Source organism: Canis aureus, chromosome 11 (genome assembly GCF_053574225.1).
Source record: "Canis aureus isolate CA01 chromosome 11, VMU_Caureus_v.1.0, whole genome shotgun sequence".
Lineage (NCBI taxonomy): Eukaryota > Metazoa > Chordata > Mammalia > Carnivora > Canidae > Canis > Canis aureus.
This window is the reverse complement of record NC_135621.1, coordinates 13,796,518-13,810,579: the sequence shown is the minus strand read 5'-3', so window position 1 is coordinate 13,810,579 and position 14,062 is coordinate 13,796,518. Positions and strand designations below refer to the sequence as shown.

Here is a 14,062-nt window from a genome sequence, read left to right as displayed (position 1 = left end):
CTTGGAAATATTTGGACGAAAGGTCGCCAGGTTCCTCGCTACTGCTCTTTGATGGCACCAACAGGCGAAGGGAGGGCTTCCTTCCCCACCTCGGGCCCCCAGAGCGAGGCCGCCAAGCGTTCCCCCAAGGACCTGCTCATGGGTCTTTCTCACCAACAGGCATGGAAAGTTCCCACACCGTGTTCCTAACCTCAAAGCCTTCCTGGGGATGACAGGGGTCCTCAAAGTTGCCCGACCTGTGGCTTGCCCACCTTGCACACTACCAAATAGCGCGAGTCTAGTTCCGCCCTCCACTCGCAAAGACAGTCCATAGCTGCCCCAAAGACTTACTTTGCCCCAAATGTAGCTGCTCAGGGACATGCCTTCTCCCTCCTTTTACACTGTGCTATGCAGAGCTGAGGCAGCGAATTTATTCACAGCAGGTGCTCAATGGATTTAGCTGGGTAAGTGGGTAAATCTCCCGCGTCCGCAGCACAGGCTCACGAGGCAGGAAGGTGCGGTGGGCTCCCATTGGCAGCCCTGCCTCGTGTGTCCAGTGGGGAATCAATAAGCCAGAAGCTTATTGATCACTAATCAAACAGCCAGAGCGTTGCCCTTTTTTCAGCTTGCTCTCTGCAACGGGGCTGGTTTTCTCTCCTCTGTGGCGCAGGGACTGAACCCTCTCACCCCCATCGGGTCTACGTATCCATCACATCAATGCACAGGGAGAGCATTTTGTCCTTGGGGTTTACTAACCCTTAGGGCTGCCCAAAGGGCCACAAAGGATAGTACAAACACGTTTCCTGGAGGATTGTATCACTCTTAACATGGGTGTGTGGTTTAGAAGGAGTCAAGGAAGACAAATCCCAAAAAAAAAGTCAAGATCGCAGCAAATGCAGGCCAGAGGCTTGCCCTAGACAGCGAGCTTGCCCGATGCACCCCGATTCCCAGGGCGGCGGAGCGGGGCGACGTCCATGAATGAGGAGCTTGAGGCTGCCCCGGTGTCTGGAGGCGGGACCCACGAAGTCCTCGGGGTCCGGAGGGGGTGGTGCTGAGGCTGGGGCCTGTGCTGCCCAAGCCAGAGTATCACGGTCACAGCTCGGGAGGGGGGGGGATGGATGAGGGGGGCAGCCGAGGGCCCTGCCGGGGCTTCAGCTTAGCAGCCCCAGGTTGGGGTCAGAGGCCCATTGGCCACCTCAAGCCGCCACCCTCCCGTGGCCGCTCACTCTGCACCTTCGGGGTACCCCAGCACCCTCTGTTCCAGCCTCTTCCCCTCCGGTGGCGGCCTACAGGTGTGTCATCCCCACGGGTGTCCTCCCCAACGGTGGCTCCCAAGAGCCCTGGGAGCACTTGAAGTTTAAGGAAGTGGCTCCTCTCTAACCTCAGTAGGACCCTAACGGCCCAGAGCTAGCAGGCACCTGCGCGGCGGCTGTGCCCTCGGCCTGCAGGCCTCACTGCTGTCCCGCCACCCGCCACCCGCCACCCGCCACCCGTTTTATTTATCTCCGCCTTGCAGGAGAAGAGTCCAAAGGGCAGGGTGGGTTGTCGTAGCCTCAGATGTTGACAGGTCAGCATTACCAAAGCCAGCACACTTCAGCAGGGGGAGCCGGCCACGCTGGAGGCCGCAGGCCCCCGTCCATGGAGGGGATTGTCCACAGGGTTCACCCTTCTCCTTCCTTAGCCCCAGGGGAGCGGCAGGGACTGTCCTACTCAGGAATCTCTACCTGGCGCCTGACACCAGGTAGCAGACTTCGTATAAAAGGCATTAATTAAGAGCAAAGGCTTTAAAAAAACAACAATAATAATAATAATCAAAAGAACAAAGGCTTTGGAGTCAGATTTCTGAGTTCTGGCCCTACGGGCTACACCGCGGCCTTCAGGAATCTCCCTGGGCCTCAGTTTCTTCATCTGTAAAGTGAAAATCCTAATAGTACCCGGTCACCCGATGAATGTGATAATTCAGGGAGGTGATGCGTGGGAGGCACTTAAGTAAACTTAAGTGAACGGCAGCTGCTTTTTGCACGACCTTGAATTCAGCTTCGAACGACCTTGAATTCAGCTTCGATCCATTGCTCTGGGGGGTTTTACGGACCCTCAGTTCAGGGCCTGAGTTCCGGGTCATCGGTCATGAGGGAGAAGGAACACACATCGTGCCTTTTGTTTTCTTTTTGTTTGTTTTCTTTTCTTTTCTTTTGTCTTAACGTCCGCATCTCTAGATGAGTGATTCTCAAAGTGCGGTCCGGACCCACTGGAAATCCCTGAAAACCAAGGACCCCCCCCACCTACTCCCCCAGACCCAAGTCCTCCAGATCAAAGCTATCTTTGTAACAACACTAAAAGGATTTTTACCTTTTTCACCCTCATTCTTTCCGAGTACGCGGTGGGCCTGTCACGTGCCACGTGAGAGGTCATCACTTAGCCCACGGGCTGTGTGCGTGCACATCCTGCATGTGCGGGCCGTGGTTGTCGTTGAACATCCCTGCGCTATTTCTAATACAGTAAATAGCAATAGGCATAACCCACAGAAAGAAACCTCTTCGGGGTCCCCAATAATCGTTAAGAGTTTATGAAAGGGCCCGGGCCCCAGGGGTCTGGGACCCTCGATCCCCTCCCTCCCGGCCCTGTGACGCGAGCCTCCGGAACCGCCGGGGCCGCACCGTGTCTGTGTTTCAGGCTGTCGGCGACCGAGCTCCCCGGCGACGAGTGGCTCTGGAGCTTCGAGAAGCACGGCCAGCGCCGCTCGGTGATCAGGAGGGTCAAGAGGTTCCTGAGCGCCCACGAGCACCCGGCCGGCCCCAGGAGGAGGAGCTACGGCCGGCAGGCCAGCGACAGCTCCATGTTCTTGACGTCCAGCGGCGACGCCAGCCCGGCCGGGGACCTGCTGGAGGTGCCCCCGACGGGCCCGCGCCGCGCCCCGGGCGCCCGGCAGCCCTGCTCCCCGGGGGGCACCCCGCTGCACTGCAGCCTGGGGGAGCTGTCCACCATCAGGGAGGCCAGCACCCCGCAGAGCCTGAGCCCGCAGGCCAGCGTGCGGGTGTCCCCCAGCAAGATGCCGCAGCTCCCCGAGGTGCTGGTCACGGGGCCCGAGGCACCGGGCTCCACGGCCTCCCTCCAGAGCGCGGACCTTACAGGAGTCGAGCCGAGTGGGACTGGCCAGCAGCAGGCGCCCGGGGCATGGGATCCGTTCCCCGCAGGGACAGGGACCCCCCCTCCTGGGGACCCGGGGCCCCCGGCGACTCCAGCCAGAGACCAAAGGAGCATCCTCACGCCTGCCTCTGGCGAAGACCCAAGCGATGACAGGTTCCCCAAAAGGTGGAGCCTCCCTGTGTCCAGCCAGGCCGCCCCCGCGGGCCACCGCCCCAAGCCCCCCAGCTCCGAGCCCGTCCTCTCACTTGCCACCGAGGCGTCATCGGAGACCTGCGGAGTCAAGGCCGCGGGGGGCTCCCGCGCCTCCCCCGACGTGCCCCACTTCATCGAAAGCCTGGACGCCAAGGAAACGGACATCATCGACTTTGACAACGAGCAAGCTGGGGGGGCATCACCTGAGGGGCTCCCGGAAAGGCCCAGAACCCGGTTCCAGCCCTAGGCTCTCGCCTTCCCCGGAGTTCAGCCTCAGTTCCAGGACAGACACGCGGGGACCGGTCAGCGCGTTACAGAGCCGACCCATGGGATGGGCTGCTAGAACCGGGAACCCCAAACACGTGCACGTGGCGCCTTGCAAGGTGACCCTCACCCCGGAGGCACGGCTCAACCAAGGAGTCCCAATAGTGTCCACGTGACTTGCGGCTCAGACAGCTGTAGATTTGGAAGGGGCCGTGTAGACCACAGTCCGGCCCCCCAGTTTGGCCTAGAGGGAGACAGAGGACGCTCTCCTCCCCACTTTTTCTCTTTCCTCCCGCTCCTCAGTCATAAAGAGAGGGAGACGCGTTGCCCCTTCCTAACAGCCACTCTTTGAGGCTTTCTAACCAATAGCACCTTCTAGAACTATCACCACTTTCTGATTCTTAAGCTTCATCAGCGTCACAACTGTCGTCTCCCTTCAGTTTCTTTTTCTCTGTTTTTTTTCTATCCTCTCACCCCCTGGTCTCCTGCTTCGACTCCACCTGTTCCCCGCTGCTTACTTCCCGCCACAGTTTGCAAACTCCCACGGGGCAATTGCAGGTGTCCGCAGGTCTAGCCTGACACCCCGGGCCTCCCGCGGGAAGGGGTCTGGGGGTGCTGATGGCAGACATCGCCATCCTTTCTCCATCCACCCCCTGGTCTCGAACCCTGGAGACATCAGAAGCCAAGAGGACAAGGAACCTGCCTAACCGAATGCCAGGGAACCAAAGAATAACAAGGCCGGAGTGTGTTTCACTCGGACTCCTGAGCAGAAATCCCAGTCGTGTCACAACGAGGACTGGTTACCGCGGCCGCCAGGTTGTTGGCGTGGGGTCGGACATTGGAGCTGGGAGGTGAAGGGGTCCGGGACTGCACGACGGGGACAGGACGGGGACCAGCTCCCTCCAAGGAGCTGTTGGGGCAGTGGTGGGTCAGGGCCCCGACTTTGTGTGCAGAGGCCATGTCCCAGGAGGGCGGCTCTCGCCACCTCTATCATCACCACGCGGGACTTAAATAAAGTGACCCCAATCGCTACCGTTTATCCAGTGCTCATGGGCCCAGGCAGGCGCGTGTACGGTTCACGGAGAAGCCCCCCAGGACCCCAAGGGCCAGGGCACCATTCTCGCCACTTTCAAGATGAGGAAAACAGGGCCTTCGGAAAAGCGAGGTGCTGTGACTTACAGTCACACAGCCAGAAGGTGGTGGAGCTGGGTCCACCCGCCTCGAGAACCACCCTCTTACCCCGGGCCCTCCCTCCCTCCCCGAGTCGTGCCACGGGGAAGGCCCCGACCCCGCAGCCGTGTGCCCACAAACTGGAGGACGCCCCAAGGAAGCCAGGCCTGAGCGTCTCCAGCCTTGGCAGGCCCTCTGGGTCCTCCCTGCTGGTCTTAAGAAAAAAGAAAAAAAAAAGGATTGTATTTATTCATTCATTTATGAGAGAGGAGCGAGGGGCAGAGGGAGGGGGAGAGACTCTCAGGCCGACCTTGCACTCAGCACAGAGCCCAGGGCAGGGCCCTGAGTGCACCCGGGAGGCCCACGCGGTCCCCTTCGTTCCCCTGACGGTAGAGAAGTCAGCAGGACCCGTCTCGCTTCCTCGTCCCCCACCTCTCCCAGCACGCAGGGCCACAATCAGCACATCTTTACAAGACACGGCGCCCAGCTGGGCCACGCACGCTGCGCGGCAGCCGGGACAGGGACTGTAGCTGGGAGATACCGGAAGAAATACTGCACGCGGATGGTTGTCTGTGGGGTCCAGAGTGGCAGCACCTGGGGAGGGACCGAAGCTCCCAAAGCGTGAGGTAGAGACTGTGTGGTCGCGCCGATGCCGCACAGCTGAGTCAGCCCCCCCGCGGCCCCCGCCCGGAGGCTCCTGTACGTGGCTGTCTCCACTCAAGCCCCTCTAGTCTCCTCTCTCTGGCTTTACCTGTCGCTCAAATTCAAATACGTTTCTACGCAGCTGCTTTCAAAATATAATCAATTTTTGTTCGTAATTCCTTTGTCCAGAGAATTACTTAGTTGCCTCAATGTTTCATCAGACTCTGAGGGGCCTCCCGTTCCCTCCTTGCACGGGACACTGAACAGCGACTCGCTCGGCCCCACGCGGTTGGGATCAGCCGTAAATGCGAGCGAGCCACTGCCCACGCCAGAAACTTCCAGCCCCCACATGAATGATCAGCTGGCCGCCGGGTCCATCCCACGGCAGCCCCAGCTGCGCCTTAGATGCCACCCCCGCCCCCAGCCCCCGGCCCAGGAGGGCCATGAGGCCCAGGCCCCGGCTGCCCTCTCCCTGCCCCTGGAGCTGGCTGTGCCTGATGCCCGCCCGCAGCTCAGCCAAGCGGAGGGCCCGTGAACGGCTCCGTCGTCCAAGGATTTGGGGGTGACCAGCCCGCTCACACACCACACCAAAGAAGGCCGCTCTCTGCTCTCCCACTGACCCTGTACTTCGGGGCCCACCGCCACCGAAAGCACATTTTTTTTATTCTATTAAAGATTTTATTTACTTATTCATAAAAGACACAGAGAGAGAGAGAGGCAGAGACCCAGGCAGAGGGAGAAGCAGGCTCCACGCAGGGAGCCCGAATGGGACTCGATCCCGGGACTCCGGGTCACACTCTGGGCTGAAGGCGGCGCTAAACCGCTGAGCCACCCGGGCTGCCCCGGAAACATATTTTAAATGGAGAAAGGTAAAATTTACCTGGTATTTAAAGACTCCCACATCCTGTCTTTCAGTGTCTCCCCCTCCAGCCGTATTCTCCTCTTGCCTCCAGGTACCCCCGAGCCCCGAGCCCCGAGCCCTGAGCTCGGGCAGCCTCACCGAGCGGGCCCGGAGGCTCGTCCTCTGACTCCACCTCCCCTGGGGAGCGGGCCCTTCCCGCACCTGGGCCCCTGTGAGCAGCGGAGGGGGCAGGCGGGGCCTGGGGACCCAGGACCCTGGAACGTCCGCGTGCTGGCAAGGGAGAAATTGTGGGATCTGTACAGTCTTAGAACCTTGGGAACAAAGAGAAGTAAAAGTCGTTACTGCCGGGGAGGTGGTTGCAGTTTTACGTACCAACTAAATCCTAAATAAAGCCCTCAGCTCCTCACGAGAAGGAACTCTTAGAGAAGTGTGTGTATTTCTCCTCTTTGCTTTTCAAGATTTTATTCATTTATTCATGAGAGACACAGAGAGAGGCAGAGGGAGAAGCGGGCTCCTTGCGGTGAGCATGATGCGGGACTCGATCCCAGAACTCCGGGGATCAAGACCTGAGCCGAAGGCAGATGTTCAATCGCTGAGCCCCCCAGGCGTCCCTATTTTTTTTCCTTTCATACGCTTCCCTGGGTCTCTCCCATCTTCCTGTCTCAGGCGTTTTCTATGTTTCCTTCACTTCTCACCCTACAAAGCCCGGACCTCACCCCCATGGCGACAGTGCCTCCCCGGCCCAGTAGACGCACCCATCCCCGCATCACAGTGGGGAACTTGCAAACAATTAACTGCCCCTGTCCTTCCCACTGTAATCCCAGAGGATTTAGCACCCCTGGGTTGAAGTTAGAGGACCTTCTTAGGGCACCTACTCTCCCCACACCTGCTCCTCTACCAGTTAATTTTGGAATGAGCACCACAACCGTAAAAGCTCCTAACTAGGGGCAGCTGGGGGGCTCAGCGGTTGAGCCCCTACCTTCGGCCCAGGGCATGACCCCGGGGTCCTGGGATCGAGTCCCGCGTCGGGCTCCCTGCATGGAGCCTGCTTCTCCCTCTGCCTGTGTCTCTGCCTCCCTCTGTGTGTCTCTCATGGATAAATAAATGAAATCTTTAAAAAAAAAAAAAAACCCTCCCAAGAGTCAGATTCGAATCTGATTCCACGTGCCCTTCCCTCAACTCATCAGGTGCATGACCCGCAACAGTTTCTGAAGTGCCGGGATTAACAGCGACAAGCAAGGCTTTCCCTCACGTCATCTCACGCCGCTATCTCACGGAGAGCCTCAGTCCCTTCAAACACGTTCTCCTTTCCTTAGCTCTGTGAGCCCTAACCTTTAGGACAGTCGTTCCCACCGAAATGGCCACTGAGTCAAAAGAAGCATTTCGAGGATGCCAGGCTTGTCCTCTCAATGAGAGTCATACAAAACCCAGGAGAAGGGTCCCAGCCGCCTGGCACAGCTCGAGACAGGTGACCCCAGCAAACACCACCTGTTTCCAACCCCCCTTCACACAGCAAAGGACAATGAAAGACGGAAGCAACTGCCCAGGAAAGTAGAGGCACGACAACCACGTTGGCCCTAATTACTCAGTTAACCGGGGCCGAGGGCTCTAGCTTTGTGTCCTGTTGTTTTGTTTCTGAATTAATTCAGGAAATAGGCCCCAGCCTTTTTGCCACGGGTAGGTTTGGCCAGATGGTGGTCTGGAACCACCTTCTCAGAGCCTCTAGTTTTATATATATATATATTTATTTTATTTATTTTTCATTAATTAATTAATTAATTTATTTATTTATTGAGCCTCTAGTTTTAAATGTTCACCTAACAGAGTCAGCAAAGGGGATGCTGCACCTTGTATCCTGGAACAGGTAAGAACATTCCTGAAATAGATTCTGAACAGGGACGCCTGGGAGGCTCAGCGGTTGAGCACCTGCCTTTGGCTCAGGTCGTGACCCCTGGGTCCCGGGATCAAGTCCCACATGGGCTCCCTGCGTGGAGCCTGCTTCTCCCTCTGCCTGGGTCTCTGCCTCTCTCTCTGGGTCTCTCATGAATAAATAAATAAAATCTTTTTTAAAAAAGGAAAGAAAAATAGATTCTGTACAGAAATGCTAGTGTGTCCCCTCAGCTTCTCCGTCCAGGCAACTGGTCCTCAGCCGGAGGCGACGCTGCACCCAGGAGATGCCGGGCCATGTCTGGGGGTGTCCGGATGGTCACACTGACATGTGGTGAGTGGAGTCGGGGCATTGCTAGCCATGCTACCCGGCGCCCCATGGATTTCCCGACCGCCGAGCGGCCTCAAGCACCCAGTCGGGACCCTGACCTCGGGACCCTGACCTCGGCCAGCAGCTTCAAGTGAGAGCAGCGTCAGGGAGACTGGTGAGGAGAGACGAGAGGACTCGGGCCGGAGAGCAGGTGCACCCAGTGCCCCAGACCCGTGGGTGCGCGGGCCGCGGGCCATCAGCACCTGCCCACGGAAAGGGGCCGCTGGTAGGTCAGCCCCGGAGAACTGGGCACCACCCCTGAGCCCCCCGCCCCGTGGACAGCGCTGCACACAGGGTGACCCTCGAGGGCCTCGAGGGCCTTCCATGGACGTGCAGCACCCGGCGGGGCTTCCCGAAGGGTCCTGAGAAAGTGCCCAACACGTCCCTCCGTCCCACACCCTCAGTGGCAATTTCCGCCCCGCCCACTCCCTCCCTCGAGCTGAACCCCAGCCTGACCTCTGCTGCTCCCCTGCCAGCCCAGCAGGGGGTGGGGGACCGGAAGCACCAGCAGGGCAAGCGCCAGGGCAGGAGCGCCGCCCCGCCAGAGGTCCCAGAGGCCTGGGTCCCCGGCTTGGGTCCGCAGACCCCAGGCCATCACCTGACCTCCGCCGCTGCCGCCGTCCAGGGGCCCCCGCTTCACCGTCCCCGCCCCCAGGGCCCCGGCCTGTGGCTACCCGGGGTGTCGCACAGTCACCCGGGGGCGCGGGCCGGTGGCTTTCCTAAAGCGTCGCAGCCGTAGGCAGCCCGTGGGGGCCGGAGGGGCCGTGGCCGCACCTATGCAAGCAGCGGGGTGCAGGGCGCAGCGTCAGCTCCTGCTCTGGGTGCTGAAGCTGCACAGGGGTGCGGGGGGGGGGGTAAGGAATAAACAGCAGGAGCCAACTCATGGTCACAGGCCTACCCCTGCCCTACACATGCACCACGAGCCACACTTGCCCAGGTCACCCCACTTGGTGCTCACCCCTACCTCGGCCCCTGTGCTACTGTTTTCCCCTTTTTACAAATGAGGAAGTCGGTGAGGTCAGCGACATGATTTTCTCTGAGGAAGAGGAGGAGGAGGAAGAAGAGGAGGAGGAGGAGGAGGAAGAGGAGGCTGGCCTGCTCCGGGTGGTCCCCTTCCAGGGCCTCAAGAGAGACATAAGCCACCCCACAGGGGACGGAGAATTTAAACATGTGTGGTTTTCATTGTAAAAGTAAACACATTATTTTGGAGAAATTGGAAAGAAAAACAAATCGCCCCTGTGAAAACTACTGCTCGCATCTTAACGCGCTTCCTTTCCATCCCTTTTCTTTGGTCTCCTTGCCATGTCTTTTTCCCAAGTGAAGTCTAGGCATAGCATAAATTTTTCACTGAAGGATAAGCTCAAAGGTTTTTCTCTTCAGGAATTTTCTGTTCTTAGGGACGCCTGGGGGGCTCAGCGGTTGAGAGCCTGCCTTCAGCCCAGGGCGTGACCCCGGGGTCCCGGGATCGAGTTCCGCATGGGGCTCCCTGCGTGGGGCCTGCTTCTCCCTCTGCCTGGGTCTCTGCCTCTCTCTCTGGGTCTCATAAATAAGTAAATAAAAAAAATTTTTTAAAGGATTTTCCGTTCTTAGGTGACACTTCCCATTCCCTCGGCACAGCACAGACCGTTACTTGGACACCCAGGATCTGTGGGCCCAGGCTCCTCGCCCCAGGCCCTGCAGCCCTCGGCCGGCCCGTGTCCACCCCCCGCCCCCCCCAGACCCAGGGTGGCCGTGGGACCTCAGCGCGGGCCTCCGGCGGTGCAGCCAAGGGCACGGCCCCCAGCACGGCAGTGGGGGTGAGCCCTGGGGACTCGCGGCCGCCTCACGCCGGCAGAGGTTAGCGGGAAGACTCTGGGGGGCCCCAGGCAGTGACCCAGGCCTGCCCCCAGCTCAGTGACCGAGGACTGGGAACTGTCCCGCTCCCACCCAGAATCGGCCTACGGTTCAGGCCCCGCAGGCTTGTCAGGAGAGGACAGTGCACATCCACCTGCGTGGGGACCGAGCTCCGCAAGCAGCGGCCCTTGTTCTAGGGGGCAGGGGAGCCCGGCGCCCCGAGACAGCCCACGCGGGCTTCTAGAACACCTAGGGCAGCTGTCCCCGCAGCAGGTGGCTGGCGACCGCTGGGCCTTGGGTGGGAGGCACAGACCCATCCCCACCCCCACCCCCACCCCACGCCCCCCCCACTTCCACCCTCCCACCCCGATGCCTGCGCCTCCCCTCTGGGCCTCTTCCCTGCACGGCTTCCCGGGAGCGCAGGGGGGTTGGGGGGGCGCTCGGGTTCCCAAAGAATCAGGCTGAAGAAGTAGGACGGCGGCCGCGGAGCTGAAACAGGGTGTTGGGAGCCTGTTTCAGGGGGCTGCACCAGGCGTGCCCCCCCAGCTCCTGGACTGTGGGGACCCAAGGGGGTCTAGGGAGCGGACCAGAGAAGCTGGTGCGTTGGGGGGACCCTCGGACTCCAGGCGGTGGCTCTTTACCTACGGATCCAGCAATATGTTTCCCTTTCAGTTATTTATTGTTTAAAGAGTTTATGTATTTATTCGTGAGAGACCCAGAGAGAGAGACGCGGGCGGAGGGAGGAGCAGGTGCCTGCGGGGACCCCGGGTCATGCCCAGACGCCCAAGGGCTGCCCCCTGTTAACACTTTAACAACAAACAGGCCCCAAGCAGCAGGTACCAACTGATTTACCCCCCGTTGAGGCCCCAGGAAGGTGAGTCTGGGGCCCCCCTCCCGAGGCCAGGGGGGCCGCAGAGTGGGTAAGCCCCGTGGGGTGCAGCTGCCCCGGAGTCCACGCGTTGTCAGGGCGGCCTGACCGTGCCCCCTGGCGGCCGCCTTGCTGCAGGCGCCCAGCAGACACCCCGAAGCCACATGTCACAGGCCAAACCCCGTGGGGCAAGCCCAAGGGAGGGGGTCCCCCGTCGGCTGCAGCCTGGGCCTGGACCAAGAACAGCCAAGGCCGCTGCCCGGCCCCTGCAAACACCTGCTGCCCCCACCGGGCCCCGCTGCCGCCCCCCTTGCGGGCCGTCCAGGGCCCCGCCTCGAGGGCTGCGCCTCAGGGGGCCACAGGCAGAAGGGCCCGACGGGGTGGCAGGAGCCAGCGTGGGGACAGGACGGGCTGCCCAACGAGCCAGGGCCCCAGCCTGAAGTCTCCCTGTCAGTGTGTCCCGGGCTGCGGGCGCGCGGGAGCGGGCCCCGCGGGGAGCCGGGGCGCAGCCTTCCCCCCCTACCCCCGCGCACCCCAAGACCCGCCGAGCCCCCGGGGGACAGAGCAGTCGCTGCGACCGTCTCGCTGGATGGGTCCGGCGTGGGTGCGAGTAGCGCTCACAGGGGCGCCCTCCGCTGAACCCGACGGTGGTCCCCAGGGACCCTGACCCGGTGACTCCACGGGGCCGCGTCGCAAGGGGGTAGCGCGGCGGCGTCGGGTCACCTGCACCGCGTGCTCGGCTCACGGGTCGGGCGACTCCGGCCGGGGCAGCTCCACCTGTCGCCTGTAACGTCCTCGCCCCAAAACGGGCGGCGGCGCGGGTGCGCTGGGTGGAGGGGGGCGCGGGGTGGCGGGGTGCGCGCTGGGTGGAGGGGTGCGCTGGATGGAGGGTGCGCGGGGTAGCGGGGTGCGCTGGGTGGAGGGTGCGCGGGGTAGCGGGGTGCCCGCTGGGTGGAAGGGGGCACTGGGTGAAGGGGGGCTCAGGGTAGCGGGGTGCGCTGCATGGAGGGGTGCGCGGGGTAGCGGGGTGCGCTGGGTGGAGGGGTGCGCGGGGTGGCGGGCGCGCTGGGTGGCGGGGTGCGCGGGGTGGCGGGGGCGCTGGTTACCCAGAGCGGAGCTGGACTGAGGCGGGAGGCGAAGTCCTTCCCGGCCCGACTCCGCGCCGCGCGATCCAGCCCCGACGGGAAGGTCGTTTTCGCCACGACTCTCCGGCGCCCTCGGCCCGACGTGCGCCCCCCCCCCCCGCCCCCGGCTCCCCCTCCCGCGTCTCGGCTCCAGCGGCCTAGAGAGCCCAGCAGCCCAACTGGTCCCCCGCGTTGCGGGCCCGCGTCAGCCCCGAGCCCCCCACGGCTTCCGGGCCTCACCCCGGGGCCGAGTTGGCGGAGGGTCCGACACCCCCAGAGCCCCGAAGGCCCGCAAGGCCGAGCGCTGGCGGCGAGAGACGGGAGGTCTGGGCGGGCTGGGGGGAGCGCAGAGGGGCGGCCCCGGGCGGGGGGTGGGGCAGGCTCCCCCCCAGAGGACCCAGCGCCCTGCGCCCTGGCACTCCCACAGCGCAGCGGGAACCTCGGGGCGCCCGGGTGGCTCCGCGGTGGAGACAGGCGCACATACATGGCACACACATGCCCGCCACGCACACATGCACGCCACACATACTCACATGCAGATGTGCACACACACCACACAGCACACATGCAGATGTGCACACGCAAGCACACATACACATGCACAGATGCATATATGCACACACAGCACACCCATGCACACCACACACAGGTACACGTGCACACATGTACACAAACATGCACACCACACACGTACACATGCAGATATGCACACACAGCACACACATGCGTGTCACACACACAGATGCAGATATGCACGCCACACAGACACAGGTACGCACGCAGATATGCACACACACGCACAGAGCACACACATACATGCAAATACCCATATTGTGTACACACACGTGCATACACTACACATAAACACCACACACACGAATATGCATGTACACACACAGATGAGCACATGCATATACATGTACACACACACACACACACACACACACTTTGCTTCCAGGAACATTTCGGGGCTGAGGGGAGAGATTCCAGTACAAAGACCCCAAGACTTAGCTCTTTGTAGGACTTAGTGAAAAGGGTAGGAGAGACTCGGTTTCCCGGAACAGTGACCGCAACACCGGGTGATACATTCGTGACAAGACCTCGACGTCGTGGTGCTGCGGTGGAGCGGGAAGGAGAGGCCTCTGTTCCTGGCCTGGCCTTGCACTTGCTCCAAGACCCACAGACTGTATTATTTAAAGATCTTATGTATTTATTTATTGAACTGATTGATTGATTGATTGAGAGGAGAGCACACGTGTGCGCAGGGTGAGGGGGAGAGAGACTCTCAAGCAGGTACTTGCCCAGGGCACAGGAGCCGGTGGGGGGGCAGGGTGGGGGCTGGAGGGCATGGGGGGGGCGGCGGTGGAGGGCAGGGGGGTGGAGGGCATGGTGGGGGGTGGAGGGCACAGGGCGGGCAGGGGGTAGAGGGCACGAGGTGGGGCTGCGCGGCCACGGGTGGTGGGGGGAACCGCGAGGGAACCCGGGTAGCAGGCGCGGCGAGGGCGCAGCGGTCCAGAGCGGCGGGAGCAGCGAGGAGGCGGTGGGTGCGGGCTGCCGAGGCCCCCAGCTCCCACCCCCGGGCCCCAAGGGGCGGGCAGGGGTGCCCCTGGAACCAGCGGCCGGCGGGGACAGGCTGTGTCCCCACCCCCGGCGGTCACTCTCTGTGGCTTTTCACAGCTGTTTTCATTTTAGTCCTTGGCCCGACTGAGCCCCGAACCTGGGCG

At 61.6% G+C, this 14,062-nt stretch overlaps 1 protein-coding gene across 1 annotated transcript in view; it reads left to right on the top strand.

The window, feature by feature from the left end:
* Window positions 1-5,774, top strand: part of BEST3 (bestrophin 3) — a 39,686-nt gene extending 33,912 nt beyond the window's left edge. The window contains exon 10 of the mRNA XM_077913809.1: window positions 2,653-5,774. Within this exon, the coding sequence (XP_077769935.1) occupies window positions 2,653-3,565 (913 nt within the window). The 3' untranslated portion in view covers window positions 3,566-5,774. The remainder of the gene's footprint in view (window positions 1-2,652) is intronic.
* The last annotated feature ends 8,288 nt before the right edge of the window (window positions 5,775-14,062 follow it).